Genomic DNA, 17,232 nt, shown 5'->3' on the forward strand with positions numbered 1-17,232 from the left:
TACTACTATTACATACTGAGCTGCCAGGTGAATATGAACTCCAATCTCACCACCATAATCTTCACATCATCACCAACACTGTATACTTGCCTCTTTCTAAAACGATGATAAAGTACAATGTAAAATAAGTAAAGATGATGCTGATATTCATTCATTTTGTCTGCCCGGTCAGGTCTGCAGTATGAAATTCGAAACCACGTCGCAATATTCTAATCACGTGAAAGGAGAGGAACACAAGCAGGTGAGACATATTTTCATATGTTGTTCACAAGTTAGAATATTAATGAATTTACTTGCCCAGAACTTGATTAAATGTGTCCTAATAAAATGTCTGTCTGTCTGTCTGTCTGTCTGTCTGTCTGTCTGTCTGTCTGTCTGTCTGTCTGTCTGTCTGTCTGTCTGTCTGTCTGTCTGTCCATCCACAGAAAATGAAGACTATCTTTGTGACAGAAGGTACTACAGTAAACCCTGTTATCTCATGGTCTGTTGTTGTCCACATGTACTGTATGTGACATTAATGCATCTTGTTTATTCTTAACCCTCTGTTCTACAATCACAGCAGATGAACTGGAGAATGGACGAGGTATGTTTTACTGTTAGTCTAGTTTTAGTTGACTAAATATCATAAGATTATAGTTGACTAAATCTACAGTTGATTTAGTTGACTCAGATGTATTTTGGCGGTGCCTTGATGGGTCGTAATGGCTGATTACTCGGTTGCTTACTGAAAATAGCCGATCTACAAGCTCACAATGCGACTCGTTGTGAGCTTGTTGATCTGCTACTTTCAGAGCGCAACACCTGAGCGCAACCAAGCATAAAATGCCTTGTCTTTTAGTTCTACTGGATCTCTTCTCCACTAGTTCCTCACTAACATTTTAGTCAAGTTTTTATTTGTTGACGAAATTGTCAATATATTTAGTCTTAGTTTTAGTCATCATAGCTTAGTTTTTATTTAGTTTATATTTCGTTTTCCTCAGTGAAAAAAGGTAGTCGATTTTATTTTATTGATTGTGAACTACAGTACTATCTTAACTGAAGCTTTCTCTCATCTTAGTGTACTACAGTACTATCTTAACTGAAGCTTTCTCTCATCTTAGTGTACTACAGTACTATCTTAACTGAAGCTTTCTCTCATCTTAGTGTACTACAGTACTATCTTAACTGAAGCTTTCTCTCATCTTAGTGTACTACAGTACTATCTTGAATGAATGCCAGTACATCAAGAAAAGACATTGGGTCAAGGGTGAGTTGCAGTAGACTGCATTATGTGGAATCAATATATAATGCCAGTATGATGCCATTCAAGAGCTACATTTTGCTACATTTGTTTTGTACTTATTGTAATGAAAAGGTAATCTTGTTCCACAGTTTGCAAACACAAATGACTCTTGTCTTCAATAATAATGAATGGAGCATTTCCTCTGGGATAGGTCTCCTTCATATATGTATAATATGTATAATAATGAATGGAGCGTTTCCTCTGGGATAGGTCTTCATCATATATGTATAATATGTATGATAATGAATGGATCATATCCTCTGGGATAGGTCTTCATCATGTTGTGACGTGCGTCTGCAGCCGTGCTAATAGCATGCCTCTGTGTGTGTGCTGCGTCTGCCAGTCTACCTTCCCCGGGTCCAAGTTCAGAGCCCATCTGGGTGATCCAACACACATCAAACACACTGTGGTGAGTCCTTTGTTTCTGTCCAGTTCTGGTTGTGTATAATTGTTTTGATTTGATTTGATTTGAAGTCTATTACTACTGTACATATCAAAGAGACCCCCATGTGTAACCTGACTTTTTATTCATTTAACATTTTTGCTGGACCCTGGGGCCGGCCTGGAATGTCCTTTACTGACTGACTGACTGACTGACTGACTGACTGACTGACTGACTGACAGACACAGCGTCTGTCGTACCATCTCTGCGCTCTGAAGAGCACACCTTTCTTGTTCAGAAAGCTGCAGCTCGTTTAGTGTTCAACCGCCCCAAGTTCTCCCACACAACTACCCTTCTCCGTTCTCTACACTGGCTCCCCGTAGCGGCTCGCATCCAGTTTAATAGACCCTGGTGCTCGCCTATAGGGCAGTGAAAGGAACAGCTCCTTCCTACCTCCAGGCTATCAAGCCTACACCCCTTCCCGACCACTTCGGTCTGCCGCCTCGAGGCGACTGGTTTCCCCGTCGCTCAGTGGTCCTTCTGAACGATCTCTGTTCTGGCCCCACAGTGGTGGAATGAACTCCCCACTGATGTCAGGACAGCAGAGTCACTGCCCATCTTTCGCCGCAGGCTGAAAACCCACCTCTAGGAAACACTACCCTGACCCTTCCTCTTAGCCTTGCCTACTTGTTGACAATTATTTGTACGAGCTCTCGTTTTATTGGATCTTGTTCATTTGATACACTTATTGGTTTTAGCTCTTGCTCATTTGATTTTCCTATTTGTCTCATCCGTTTAAAAAAGTAGTTAGCTCAGCTGATATATTGCACTTTTACCTTAGCGCTAGGTATACTCTTGGTTGCTTGTTTGAGAAGAGAATGCACTTAAGACTTCTGGTGATTAGTAGTTTCGTTCCCTACCTATGTTGAATGCACTTATTGTAAGTCGCTTTGAATAAAAGCGTCTGCTAAATGACTGCAATGTAATGTAATGTCCTCGGTTTTAACAAACTAGAGGTTTCTACTTTGTTCTCTTGGATAGGTGCACCAGAATGCTGCTCAGTTACCAGTTGTGAGTGAAGGGGTCCTAAAACCCCAGGTCAGGGAGGAGGAGAATGCTCACATGATGCTGAAGGTAAAAAGGCAAACAAAGCACATTGTGTGTTTTGCGATGTATTGCAGTCAGTGCTGTAAAACCTGACACGTTTTATTTTCCAGATAATTGATCTCCCAAGCAGGATCTTTGGCATGCTCAACGATGACTATCAGCATGGTGAGTATAACTGACCATATGTTATCAAACACATTGGAACTTGCAGTGGTGGAAGAAGTACTCAGATATTTTACTTAAGTAAAAGTAGCAATACCACAATATAAAAATACTCTGTTACAAGTAAAAGGCCTGTGTTCAAAATGTTACTTGAGTAAAAGTATAAAAGTATTGGCATCAAAATATGCTTAAAGTACCAAAAGTAAAAGCACTAAAATGCCTGAAAATAGCAGATCTACAAGCTCACAACGTGTCGCATCACTGCGCGTTGTGAGCTTGTAGATCGGCTATTTTCAAATAGCCTATGTATAAAATAGGGCTAAAGTGGTTAATGTATGTTTTATAATGATTTATATCTGCAAAGTAACTAGTAACTAAGTTTTAAAATAATTGTGGTAGAGTAAAAGTGCAATATTTGCCTCTGAGATGTAGTGGATTAGAAGTAAACGTTTTGAAACTTGGAAATGCACTTGTACTTAAGTACAGTACTTGAGTAAATGTACTTCGTTACTTTCCACCACTGGGAACTTGTCAGGGAGGGACTATCTGAGGCCCACCTTTACACCATTTAACGGTTTCTTAATGATTATTTGACAGTCTGCAAGACGCTTGATGAGTACTTATGCAAAGACTGGCAACGTGAAGGTTAGTGGTTTTATAATATAACAGTTCATCAGCTGAATAATGTTTGTGTTTTATTATGACATGTTATGTTTCCGTGTGTATGTAATATAGATCCAAACATCGTCACACTTGATGAGCTGCAGGACAGCCACACATCTCCTCAGCAGGGTGAGTACCACCCAAGACGGAACTAGCAAGACATACCATCTCCGGTTTACTTCCCGTATCTGCGTGACGTAGGTGGACGCCTTTTTAGGAGAGCGGAAGCAGGTTGGAGTCTATTCATTCCAATGGAAGAGTGAACGTGAACACAGCTTCTGAACCATTCTTTAGCCCCATGGTCACTGAACTAAATATTGGACCTAATCGTCACAAGACACATAATATTTACTAGATTTTCATACTAAAATGTCTTATATTTAAAGGGTTTCAGGAGAAAATCAACTTGGTTAGCGACCTTTCTCTATCCCAGCAACACACTCAGATTTGGGAAGATATCTGAAGAGTCTATCTCCAGTCTGACAGACGAGACATGGAGGGCAAGTCATTTTATGCTTGGTTGCGCTCGGGTGTTGTTGCGCTCTGAAAATAGCCGATCTACAAGCTCACACAACAAGTTGTGAGCTTGTAGATCGGCTATTTTCAGCATGCAACCAAGTGTAAAATCAGCCATTGCTGACAGCCATTGCTGCCATCAAGGCTAGAATACATTCAGAATACATTTTAGTCGACTGAATCAACTGTAGATTTAGTTGACTAAAACGGGACAAAAACTGAAACATTTCAGATGACTAAAACTCTATTTTACTCAAAAACTAAATCAAAGTTTGCTGTCAAAATCATCACAGCTGTGTTATTTTTTCAGTTCACGTCCCTGGCGAGCAGACAGAACTCTGTCAGAGTGATGTTTCAACAGAGAAGCAGAACACCAGCAGCTCCCCACATCACAACCCAGTGTCCACCAGTAGACAGGGTGATGTTTCAACAGAAAAGCAGAACACCAGCAGCACCTCACATCACAACCCAGTGTCCACCAGTAGACAGAGTGATGTTTCAACAGAGAAGCAGAACACCAGCATCACCCCCCTTCACGACCCAGTGTCCACCATGAGACAGAGTGACGTTTCAACAGAGAAGGCAGTGGCAGAGGCCAGAGAAACCTACAAAAGCAAAAAGAAGCAGAAAAAGAAAGAAGAAAGTGAGCCTTTTTTTTTTGCACAAACAAAATGTCTTCTATCATCTGAGATTCTCTTCTTTCTTCCTCCTGTGAATTTATTTAGTGAGTTTATTTTTTAAGTATAAAGTTATTAAATAATATGTCAGTCATTTCTTTGTGTATTTAGGTCATTTGCCATGTCTGCCCTGTGCAACTGCAAAGCCTAAAAATCTAAATGTAATTTGTTATTCATATGTTCAACGACAAAAACACAATTAAACCGTTAATCGCAATTATTTGTGTGACAATTAGTCGACATGTAAAATGTCATAATCATGACAGCCTTATGACAGCCCTACATGTTCATAATCATAACAGCCCTGTTTGTATTTTATTTGACAGGAAAGTCTCCAGGATTTGGCGTACTGAGCTGCCAGGTGAATATGAATTCTATTCTCACCACCGTAATCTTGGCATCATCCTATTTCTGACTAATAAAGTATTCAATCAATCAATAAATCAATCAATCACCACACTGTAACTGCTTGCCTCTCTCTATAATTCTGTGAAGTACAATAATGTAAGATAATCCAGTGGACTAAAGAAAAATTATGCTGATGTGAACTTATTTTGAGGTCTGCAATTGGACGGTGGAGAACACAAAGGATTATTGTGCTCACGTTCAAGGACGGAAGCACAAGCAGGTGAGACATATTTTCATATGTTCACAAGTTATGAATATGAATGAAATGATCTGATTCCTCCATCCATCCATCCATCCATCTATCCATCCATCCACCAACGTTATTGTCACGTCACAGTTAAAAGTGGGGGACATTCTTGTTTGTGCAGGCTCGCACTATTGCAAAGAAAAAAGAGAAGTAGGGAAGAGAGAATACAAATATAGAAAAAGAAACGCATACAGTACAGTAGAGTGCATAAAAATGTACCGTAATTTATATCATTGGTTCTTAAATTGAGGACCTGGGGTCCTTGGGGGGGTTCCAGGGGGTCCCCAGCAAAATGTGTTAATATAGCATCACAATAATTTTTACCTTTTATACTTTGGCTATTCAAAAATAGCAGATCTACAAGCTCATAGCACGGCACACTGCCGCGCTATGAGCTTGTAGATGTAGAAGATATATATATCTTTGAGCGAACATTTTTAACTCAAATCCTTGCTTTTGGGGGGTCCCTGGAACAAAATATTAGAGATGGGGGTTGATGCATATCATTTTGGGGGTCCTTGACATGAAAAAGTTTGAGAAGCACTGCTTTATATACTGTATACCCCGCTCAAAAACGTGTCTGTCTGTCTGACTGTCTGTCCACAGAAAATGAAGAGGATCTTTGTGACAGAAGGTACTACAGTATACCTTGTTATTACACGGCTTGGTTGAATTCAGCGGTGTGTTATTTCTGGATAATGACCGATGAGCTCAATAACAGACCGATGTCTAATCAAATACTCAGAGCACCTGCTCATATCAACCTGTCTAATCAAATACTCAGAGCACCTGCTCATATCAACCTGTCTAATCAAAGACTCAGAGCACCTGCTCATATCAACCTGTCTAATCAAAGACTCAGAGCACCTGCTCATATCAACCTGTCTAATCAAATACTCAGAGCACCTGCTCATATCAACCTGTCTAATCAAAGACTCAGAGCACCTGCTCATATCATCCTGTCTAATCAAATACTCAGAGCACCTGCTCATATCAACCTGTCTAATCAAATACTCAGAGCACCTGCTCATATCAACCTGCGCTGCTTGATTTTATGCTGTATCCAAAATGACAGCCATGTAAACAAACACACCGTGTCATTTGCAGCTAAACATTGCTCTCAAGAATGTTTTCGAAAACATTTTAAGCGAGAAATAGACGATGCAGTAACCAAAAATGTATTGTATTTGATCTACTACACTTCCTTGTTTTCCGAGGCGAGCGTGTCCGCCCAGTGCAACACTTATGGAATACTTTCATTTCCGTAAGCAAGGAAATACTTTGTTTTGTTGTTACTTTTGGGTCAATTTATTTATTTATTTTATTAAGTAGTACAGAAGTCCTGACGTCACTCGTCCATCCCCTGGGTCGTAAAGTCATTTCTCTATGGAGAATAACATTGGGTCATCATAGAATCGTCTCATATAAGAATTGAGGTCCAAAAATAAACAAACCGTCTCGGCGATATCGTCAGGGAGGTGACTCTGTATCGTTTATGATAGTCAGTCACTCATATTTGAAACAGTCCGTTTCTGGCGAAAATTTTACTAATTCGGCGGAAGTAACATTGTCGTTTTCTCACCGTCAGTTGATGCTTCATATCCATAAGAGTAAAACCACCGGGGTCGTTTGTTTATTTTTGGAACACAGTTCTTATTGTCTCCGCCAGGCAGAAAGGAACACAGTTCTTATTTGACACTATATTACACACATCTATGGGAATTCAGAACGGGGGGGGGGGGGGACGCGACCCAGGTAGGATGTGTAAATTACGTCAGACTTCGGTTCCCCAAAAGCGGGATAATTGATGATTATGTGATTATGTGATCAATTATCCCTTGCTTATCTCATGGTCTGTTGTTGTCCACATGTACTGTATGTGACATTGATGCATCTTGTTTATTCTTAACCCTCTGTTCTACAATCACAGCAGGTGAACTGGAGAAAGGACGAGGTATGATTTATTATTGTTTTTATGTATTACTTGTTTCATATGTTGGGTTATCAGAGATGCTGTGGAGAGGATTTCATGTGATAGTGGACGAGTGCTGCTTAAACTATAGCAGACGATCATAATTCTGTCATTCTTTTGTCATTGACTGTAGACTTTAAATTGAACTCAATTGAAGCTTTCCTTTCACCTCAGTGTTCTACGATATTTCCACGTGTCAAGAGATGCTATCGTACCTCAAGAGCACACAGCGGGCAGAACCAGTCATCGGTGAGTTGGGCTCCATTATCTGTAGAATCACTGCAGACAGGTATGTGATATGATGCCATTTAACTCTGTCACTGCCAGACTTATTTATTTCTGGCTGCGTGCACCCACTGCCAGTGATTTGTCGATGTTCTTACCTTTTGTAGTACAGTATAGCCACAGAATATGTATCTCCATTATGCTCAATCCCCTGATAGTTGGTAATCACTGGGTGTTTCACTGTGCTTCCACGAAAAGTCAAATGACACTTTTCCTTCATTAATAATGAATGGAGTGTTTTCTGTTGGCCAGGTCTGCTTCATATTGTGACGTGTGTCAGCAGCCGAGGTGACGGTGTTCCTCTGAGCGTGTGCAGCATCTGCCGCTGTACGTTCCTCGCCTCCTACTTCAGAGCCCATATGTGTCATCCTATACACATCCAGGAGACTCTGGTGAGTCCTCTCAGAACCACATCTGCTGGGTCAGTGGCAGTAAAGTACTTTACTTTACAATTTTGAGTTACTTTTTTACTTTACTAGAGTATTTCCAATTTGCAACACTTTTACTTCTACTCCACTACATCTCAGAGGCAAATATTGTACTTTTACTCCACTACAATGATTTGAAAACTTAAGCTACTAGTTACTTTGCAGATATAAATTGTGATATTATAAAACATACATTAACCACTTTAGCCCTATTTTATACCTAGGCTATTTTCAAACATTTTAGTACTTTTACTTTTGGTACTTTAAGTATATGTTGAGGCCAATGCTTTTGTACTTTTACTCAAGTAACATTATGAACACAGGCCTTTTACTTGTAAAAGAGTGTTTTTATATTGTGGTAGTTTTTATATTGTGGTATTGCTACTTTTACTAAAGTAAAATATCTGAGTATGTCTTCCACCTCTGGTCAGTGGTGAAACGTTTTCATGCCAAGGGACCCTTAAATGAATGTGGATTTGGCCGCGGACCCCCATCTGAAAATCTTTTGTGCCAAGGACCCCCATACAAGATTTGTGGTGTTAACAATGATGAAAAAGATGAAAAGATCATCCCACCAAAATGAAAGATATTCAAACATTTTTGAAAATAGCCGTTTGTATATATTAGCGTTAAAGTGGTTAAACATATTGATATCAACTCATTTTGCTGGGGACCTCCCGGAACCCACTCGAGGGCAAAATGGAACCAAATGGACCCTTACAGGTCCGTTCTGTTCCATTTGTACACTCTCAGAGTTATAGCTCCATAAGGGTCCATTTGGTTCCTAACTATCAATCATTTTGCTGGGCACCCCCTCAAAGACCCCTGGGGGTCCCTGGACCCCACTTTGAGAAACACTGATCTAGGTAATCTTCTGTATCTACTGTATGTAGCAACTTCAAAGAAACCTCACACATTTATTTGTAAGAAAGAATCTCCTTGACAACCTGTCATCATTATGGTGGGACAATAATACCTAACCACGGGACTTTGTATGTGTCGTCTTTTGTGTTCTAGACGCACCAGAATATCAATTCAGTCACAAATCCACATGTGAGTGAAAGGGTCCTGACATCACTGGCCTGGAAGCAGGAGAACGCTCAAGGAGCTGGACCCATGGTGCTCAAGGTAAAATGCCAAACAAAGCAAATTTGAGGTTGTCGGGTGATCCTTGATGTATTGCAGCCAGTCAGTCCACTAAAACTTGACACTTAAGTGTTTAAGTTCTTATCCCACGGTTTTTGTAACCCATTTTTTCACACAGTGCCAATTGCCTAAGTAATCCTGGGCGCTACTCTCCCTCTGCCAGCCTGGGGAGAGCCCTGAACTGACCTCATGCTTCCTTCAATGCATGAGGAGTGAGCAGGCCGATTCTTATCACCCGACAGGGGAGGAGTTTCCCCGGTAGGACGTAGCGCGTGGAAGGAACACGTTATTCCAACCAGTTCCTTTCCCCTCCATCAGGCGCCCCGGCTGACCAGGGAGAGGCAGTATAGAGACCAGAATTACTGCAACTTCACACTTTTTTTTTTCTTTCTTTCTTTCTTCCTTTCTTCTTCCCTTCCAGATAATTGAGCTCCCAAACAGGATTTTTGCCATGCTCAGTAACGACTATTGGCACGGTGAGTACTGGCCTTTGCCATCAAATGATGTCAGGCTTGTCAGGGCGTGGCCCACCTCCGCCCCACTGTCCTGTACTACGTATATCTAAAGGCCCACCTCCGCCCCACTGTCCTGTACTACGTATATCTAAAGGCCCACCTCCGCCCCACTGTCCTGTACTACGTATATCTAAAGGCCCACCTCCACCCCACTGTACTACGTATATCTAAAGGCCCACCTCCGCCCCACTGTCCTGTACTACGTATATCTAAAGGCCCACCTCCGCCCCACTGTCTTGTACTACGTATATCTAATTGCTTTCTTTAATGATTCTTTAACAGTCTGCCAGATTCTCAACACGTACTTCCGCAAAGACTGGCAACATGAAGGTCAGTGGTTTTATTATAACACTTCATTAGCTAAATAAGGTTTGTGTTTTATAATGACGTGTTCTGTGTTCGGTGTGTATGCATAGTTCCAAACATGGTGGTCACACTGGATGAGCTGCAGGACGGCCTCACATCTCCTCAACTGGGTGAGTACTGAGTACCAACAGTACCTTCACAGGTATTAATACTGAGTACTGAGTACCAACAGTACCTTCACTTCATTAATATATTTGAGTTCTTATAACTATAACTATACTGTGTTAATAATACATTATAAGCATGTTTATAATGCATTATAGACATCGGCTTCATAGGGAGCCAGGATCATTGAATATTATAATGCTCATAGTTTTACTCTGTGACTAAATGTTTCCTCTAAAAATCTCTAGATGAATGATAAACAAAAAAGATAAATAAACTAGAAAATGTGCTCCTCGGAGCACAAGTCTCCGCCGGTGTTCTCAGAGGGACACACACACACACGCACGGACGGGTGATTTGTACTGGAAGGTACTGTTCCAATCAAGACTGATTGGTCCTGTCTTACCTCACTTCAAAAACATAAATGGCTTTTTGAAGTGACACACCTATTAATAGGATTTTATTTCGTCATGCGTCCCTCTAGCCAATCAAAAGCATTGGTGTCAACATATTGACACGTGTCACGTGGAGCTTGACCAATGTTAGCTTGGCTAGGAGGGAGGTGAACACACGGCGGGACGAAGCAAAAACATACTCTCCGCCTCCGGCGGAGACAATGATAGATAAATGCTCATAGTTTTGATGCATTCTAATAATTTCATAATATTCAGCTGCTCAGGGACCCTCGGAGTCAGAGACGCCCCTGGCTGTTCAGGGACCCTCACAGTCAGAGACACCCATGGGTGCTCAGGGACCCTCGGAGTCACAGACACCTCAGGGCCCTTCGGAGTCAACAACACCGGTGGGTGTTCAGGGACCCCCGCAGTCACCAACACCCCTGGGTGCTCAGAGACCCTCGCAGTCAGAGACACCCCTGGGTGTTCAGGGCCCTTCGGAGTCAACAACACCGGCGGGTCTTAAGGGACCCTCACAGTCAGAGACACCCCTGGGTGCTCAGGGACCCCCGGAGTCAGAGACACCCTTGGCTGTTAAGGGACCCTCGCAGTCAGAGACACCCCTGGGTGCTCAGGGACCCTCGGAGTCAGAGACACGCCACCATCAGTCTAGCTCAGCTAAATGTGGTAAGCTTGCAGGCTCAGCAATATGCCAAGATAAAATGTGGGAAAACATGAATTGGAAGCATTCTTTCTAACAGTGTCAACGTTAAACCCCTTTCCCCTCTGTTTGTCATCATGCCAGTCAGTGTGTTTTAGTAGAACCGTTGGACTGACTCAGTTGTAATTTTCCTTTTCTGTTTATCATTTTAAAGCTACTGCTGAGCCCCCTGGTGGTGAAATGACAGCACAGCATCCCACCAATACAGAGCCTCCAACTGCAGTCTCTAAGCTGGAAGGTGTTGTGTTGTGTTGTGTTGTGTTGTGTTGTGTTGTGTTGTGTTGTGTTGTGTTGTGTTGTGTTGTGTTGTGTTGTTTTAATCATCTCTGTTAATTTTCATGTATTGTGTTATTCAGTGTTAATTTTGTCGACTAAAATGTTGGTCGACTACCTTTTTTCACTGACGAAAACTAAATAAAAACTAACCTATGACTAAAACTATTAAACATATTGACAATTTCGTCAACAAATAAAAACTAGACTCAAATGTTAGTGAGGGATCTAGTGGAGAAGAGATCCAGTAGAACTGAAAGACAAGTCATTTTATGCTTGTTTGCGCTTGGGTGTTGCGCTCTGAAAATAGCAGATCTTCAAGCTCATAACGCGTCGCAGCGCGACGCGTTTTGAGCTCGAAGATCTGCTATTTTCAGAGCATGGGCTTGTAGATCGGCTATTTTCAGCATGCAACCAAGTGTAAAATCAGCCATTATGACGCCATCAAGGCACCGACAAAATACATTTTAGTCGACTAAATCAACTGTAGATTTAGTCCACTATAATCTTATGATTTTATAGTCGACTAAAACCAGACTAACAGTAAAACATTTCAGATGACTAAAATATGACTAAAACTAAATGGAATTTTATTCAAAGGACTGACTAAAACTAAATCACAATGTGCTGTCAAAATCAACACTGGTGTTATTATCTTGTTCTCTAATATCTGCATATTTCTTTCCTTTTTCTTTTTTTTTGCGCAGCAAAGCATCCAGTAATGTTTTGCGTACTGAGCTGCCAGGTGAATATGAATTCTCTATCGTCATTGACATCATCACCACCCTGTACTTGCTTGGCTCTTTCTATACTCCTATGAACGTATGAAGCACAGTGTAAGATAACCCAATGGACTAATGATGCTGATACACATTTATTTTAACTCCCCATCAGGTGTGCAATATGAAATTCCAGACCACATGGCAATACTTTTCTCACGTGAAAGGAGGGGAACACAAGCAGGTGAGACGTAATTATTTTATTATGTTCACAAGTTAGAATATTAATGAATTTACTTCATCAGAACCTTCCAATAACGTGTGCTTGCGTGCGTGTGTGCGTGTGTGTGTGTGTGTGTGTGTGTGTGTGTGTGTGTGTGTGTGTGTTCTTTCCTTCTGTCTGTCCACAGAAAATGAAGACTATCTTTGTGACAGAAGGTACTACAGTAAACCCTGTTATCTCATGGTCTGTTGTTGTCCACATGTACTGTATGTGACATTAATGCATCTTGTTTATTCTTAACCCTCTGTTCTACAATCACAGCAGATGAACTGGAGAAAGGACGAGGTATGATTCATTATTATTCTACTTTTATATTGTCGCTGTCAGGCAGAAAACAGAAAACATTTTTAAACTAGTGCTATTGATTGAACACCCTTTATATGTGTGGGTTTTACAAATATTGAACCAATATAATATATAAAAAGCTCTTCTGGCTAAACCTCCTAACTCCATTGGATCCTCAAACTGTCGTTCAAACCATCTAACTCCAACTTGTGGAGAATGACGAAGTCAGACGGAGAAAAAAAACTATTTCCGCATTAATGTTCAAAAACCTCCTAACTCCATTGAGCTGTATTTGTGTAAAGTGATGATAATATAAGGACACATTTTGGCAATGTATGAAGTCACCGTACCAACTTTGATGAAGCAGTATTGTGTTGTATTGTAAAGCTTAATAGAAGCTTGCTTTCATCTCAGTGTTATACAGTTCTATCCTGACTGAATGCCAGTACATCAAGAAAGAACAGCGGGCTGAACCAGTCATCGGTGAGTCGGGCTAAATCATTTGGTATCGGTACTACAGTATAATCACTTTGTGATGCAATTTTTTTGTATAGTAGTTATTGTTAATGAAAATGTAATTTGTCACACAGTTGCAAACACAAGTGACTGTTGTCCTTGATCAATAATGAACGTAGCATTTTCTTTGGTAAAGGTCTGCTTCATGTCGTGATGTGCGTCAGCGCCCGCACTAACTGCACGCCTCATTACCTGTGCCTGGTTTGTAAGTGTACGTTCCCTGCCTCCGACTTCAAAGCCCACCTGTGTGATCCAAGACACATTAAACACACTCTGGTGAGTCCCTTGTTTCTGTTCATTCTTCAATGCATGGACCAGTGGCAGAACAACTCAAAGCCGGGCCGGGAGGCACAGCACAGTGATCAGGCCCCCCCTGCGAATGCACGCGCGTGCGCAAAATTTTGCGGGTTTTCGGCGGATTCGGTCACTTTTTGGGGGGCTTTTTGTCACTTTATTTCGGTTTTAGGGTTAGGGTATAGGGTTAGGTTAGGGTTATGTTGTTTAATTCATATTTTTGCCTGATTTTACCGATTTATTATCTGACGGCCCGGGCCCTCCTGGGTCGCGGGCCCGCCCGCCTCCCTGACCTCCCCGGACGCTCCGCCACTGGCATGGACCTTTAGAGTTTTGTGTTGTTGAGTTGAGTAAAAGTGTGAGTTGCAGTCTATAATGTGCATTAAGCCATTAAAACCGCGAACGCATCCGTGTCATTTTAGATTTTAGCGTTGGCTATTCAACAATAGCAGATGTGCAAGCTCACAGCACGTCCCTTTGTGCCGTGCTGCGAGCTTGTACATCTACACATTTTTTTTTAAATCTTGAAATATATATATATATATATATATATATTTTTTTTTTTTACACAAATCTTCTCTTCTGGGGGTCCCTGGCACAAAATATTTTCAGATGGGGGTCCACGGCCAAATACATATCATTTGACTGTTATTTATTATAACTACAGTGTTATTTATTATAACTACAGCTTCTCTCAAGCTCTCTCTCACAAGCGTACATTCAGCTCTGTTGCACCAACAGTTAAGCTTAGCAAGAAAGTCATAGTGTTAGGTCAGAGTTTGGCAAGATAATTTAATTTCATCACATTGAAAAGGAACAACTTCTAGGTCACCAGGTCCTATAGTACCAACAGAATGGAGATTAGAGGAACATATTCCTGAGCAGAAGTGTGTAAGTCATCAGTCTAGGGGCACGGCGGCGGCGCAGTCGGTAGCGCTGTCGCCTCACAGCTAGAAGTTCCTGGGTGTTCTCTCCTCCGCGTCATCAGTGCCCATACCCTAGGTGGGGTTGGTGAAAGGGCCTTTCTGTGTGGAGTTTGCATGTTCTCCCCGTGTCCCCTAGGGTAGGTACCCTCACAAAAACACACGCGCATGTGTTTTTGGGGGGCGGGGGCAGGGGAGCAGAATACCGAAACCCAGTTAGCTAGCCTTGCTGTGAAGAGTTCCTTGGTTGACGCGGGTGGCTTGTCACACTGGAGCCTTCAACACGCGTAATGACACTGTCATTATAGTGGTAAAATTACACCATGGGTCTTTCTACTTGTTCTCTTTGATTTGAATCTGTGCTCTAGATGCACCAGAGTCCTGCTCGATTACCATCTGCCTGGAATGGAAGCGAGTGTGAAGAGGTCCTGACATCTTTGGCCTGGCAGGAGGAGAATGCTCAAGGACCTGAACACATGGTGATCAAGGTAAAATGCACTGGTGGAAAAAGTGCTAAAATGTTGTACTTGAGTAAAAGTATCAATACTGCAATGTAGAAATACTCTGTTACAAGTAAAAGTCTGGAATTCAAAATGTACTCGAGTCATCATGCAGAATTTCCCATTTCAAGTTTTCAAATATATAAAAATCTTTTGAAAATGGCCAAAATGTATATAGGGCTGAAGTGGTTCATGTATGTTTTGTAATAATAATAATCAAAATCTACAAATTTGGAATTTGGAAGCAAATAATTACAAATACCTGAACATTTTACTTAAGTGCAATACTTGAGTAAATGTACTCAGTTACTTTACACCACAGGTAAAATGACAAACAAAGCGAATTGGAAGTCATTGATCCTTATGTATGGCTGGGTGGGATGTGTTCCTGTCAGTACTGTAAAACTTGACACATTTATTGTATTTCTTTCAGATAATTGATCTCCCGTGCAGCATTTTTTACATGCTCAGTGACGACTATCAGCATGGTGAGTACTGACCATGTCATCAAACCACTGTTGATTTTGACGGCAAATCTTTATTTAGACATAGTGTTTTGAATAAAATTCCATTTAGTTTTAGTCATGTTTTAGTCATCTGAAATGTTTTAGTGTTAGTCTAGTTTTAGTTGACTAAATATCATAAGATTATAGTCAAAATACCATCAAAATATAGTCAAAATACAATTTTGTCGACTAAATCAACTGTAGATGCCTTGATGGCGTCGTAATGGCTGATTTTACTCCGGGTTGCATGCTGAAAATAGCCGATCTACTATTATATCTACTATGTAGATCTGCTATTTTCAGAGCGCAACACCCGAGCACAACCAAACATAAAATGACTTGTCTTTTAGTTCTACTGGATCTCTTCTCCACTAGATCCCTCACTAACGTTTAGTCTAGTTTTTATTTGTTGATGAAATTGTCAATATATTTAGTCTTAGCTTTAGTCATCATAGCTTAGTTTTTATTTAGTTTTCGTCAGTGAAAAAAGGTAGTCGACCAACATTTTTCGTTTTAGTTGACGAAACCAACACTGCATCAAACATATCGTTGCTGTCAGGGCAGAAACCTCCCATCTCCATATTCTAACCTTTGGTGTTTTTTTTGTCAATTAATGCTCTTACTTGCCCCCACAAAAGCATCAAAAGTAGCAGATCCTCAAGCTCGAAACGCTGTGCAGATCGACGCGTTTTGTAGCTTGTAGATCTGCTGCTTTTGCCGTTGTTGAACTTGAATTCTGAAAAGTAACAGTTTTGGACATATGAGGTTTCCACCCGACAGAGACGATATAGGGGGCTTGTCAGCGAGTGGCCCACCTCCACCCCTCTGTCCTACACCAGTGGTTCTCAAACTATTTCATGTCAAGGACCCCCAAATTGACACATATTAGCCCGCGGACCCCCATTTGAAAAGATATGTCAGGGACATAAGAGAAGATTTTTCGGTTCTAGCAGTGATTTTCAACCATTTTAATTTCAAGGACCCCCAAGTTTGACATGCATTAGAGGCTACGGACCCCCATTTTAATGGCATTTCTCTCTCTGAGACCCCAATTTATATTGTAAAATCAATGTTAATTTGGACCAAATGGACCCACCAAATGGACCCAGGGTCCATTTGTACACTCTCAGAGTTACAGACCCACAAGGGTCCATTTGGTTCCTAACTATCCCTCATTTAGCTGGGGACCCCCTAGAACTCCCTCACGGACCCCACTTTGAGAACCAATGTCCTACACTGTTCTAATGGTTTCTAATGATCCTTTAACAGTCTGCCAGATTCTTGACGAGCTCTTCCGCAAAGACTGGCAACATGAAGGTCAGTGGTTTTCATGTAACGCTTCATTAGCTAAATAACGTTTGTGTTTTATTCTGACATGTTCTGTTGTTGTGTTTATTTATGCATATAGAGCCAAACATGGTCTCACTTGATGAGCTGCAGGACAGCCTCACATCTCCTCAGCTGGGTGAGTACCACCGTAGCCTCTTGAACTTTTTACACCAAAATAACTTTAGTTCTAGAGCTGGTTCCGTTCTAGATCCTTGTAACCGTGGTGC

At 41.3% G+C, this 17,232-nt stretch overlaps 1 protein-coding gene across 1 annotated transcript in view; it reads left to right on the forward strand.

Annotated features, from left to right (window-relative positions):
* Nucleotides 1–2,786: 2,786 nt before the first annotated feature.
* Nucleotides 2,787–17,232, forward strand: part of LOC308094892 (uncharacterized protein) — a gene marked incomplete at its 5' end in the record, with an annotated part of 32,428 nt that continues 17,982 nt past the window's right edge. Inside the window, 25 exons of the mRNA XM_080441715.1 lie at nucleotides 2,787–2,798; nucleotides 2,882–2,936; nucleotides 3,531–3,578; nucleotides 3,669–3,725; nucleotides 4,423–4,755; nucleotides 5,116–5,150; nucleotides 5,349–5,417; nucleotides 6,051–6,078; nucleotides 7,375–7,398; nucleotides 7,591–7,665; nucleotides 7,954–8,093; nucleotides 9,147–9,257; nucleotides 9,697–9,751; nucleotides 10,073–10,120; nucleotides 10,207–10,266; nucleotides 10,933–11,343; nucleotides 11,532–11,615; nucleotides 12,545–12,613; nucleotides 12,914–12,937; nucleotides 13,352–13,420; nucleotides 13,590–13,729; nucleotides 15,039–15,158; nucleotides 15,604–15,658; nucleotides 16,946–16,993; nucleotides 17,085–17,141. Coding sequence (XP_080297841.1) covers nucleotides 2,787–2,798; nucleotides 2,882–2,936; nucleotides 3,531–3,578; nucleotides 3,669–3,725; nucleotides 4,423–4,755; nucleotides 5,116–5,150; nucleotides 5,349–5,417; nucleotides 6,051–6,078; nucleotides 7,375–7,398; nucleotides 7,591–7,665; nucleotides 7,954–8,093; nucleotides 9,147–9,257; nucleotides 9,697–9,751; nucleotides 10,073–10,120; nucleotides 10,207–10,266; nucleotides 10,933–11,343; nucleotides 11,532–11,615; nucleotides 12,545–12,613; nucleotides 12,914–12,937; nucleotides 13,352–13,420; nucleotides 13,590–13,729; nucleotides 15,039–15,158; nucleotides 15,604–15,658; nucleotides 16,946–16,993; nucleotides 17,085–17,141 — 2,227 coding nt within the window. The remainder of the gene's footprint in view (nucleotides 2,799–2,881; nucleotides 2,937–3,530; nucleotides 3,579–3,668; nucleotides 3,726–4,422; nucleotides 4,756–5,115; nucleotides 5,151–5,348; nucleotides 5,418–6,050; nucleotides 6,079–7,374; nucleotides 7,399–7,590; nucleotides 7,666–7,953; nucleotides 8,094–9,146; nucleotides 9,258–9,696; nucleotides 9,752–10,072; nucleotides 10,121–10,206; nucleotides 10,267–10,932; nucleotides 11,344–11,531; nucleotides 11,616–12,544; nucleotides 12,614–12,913; nucleotides 12,938–13,351; nucleotides 13,421–13,589; nucleotides 13,730–15,038; nucleotides 15,159–15,603; nucleotides 15,659–16,945; nucleotides 16,994–17,084; nucleotides 17,142–17,232) is intronic.

The sequence above is a fragment of the Gymnoscopelus braueri genome (assembly GCF_963280865.1).
Source record: "Gymnoscopelus braueri genome assembly, chromosome: 11".
Classification (NCBI taxonomy): Eukaryota; Metazoa; Chordata; class Actinopteri; order Myctophiformes; family Myctophidae; genus Gymnoscopelus; species Gymnoscopelus braueri.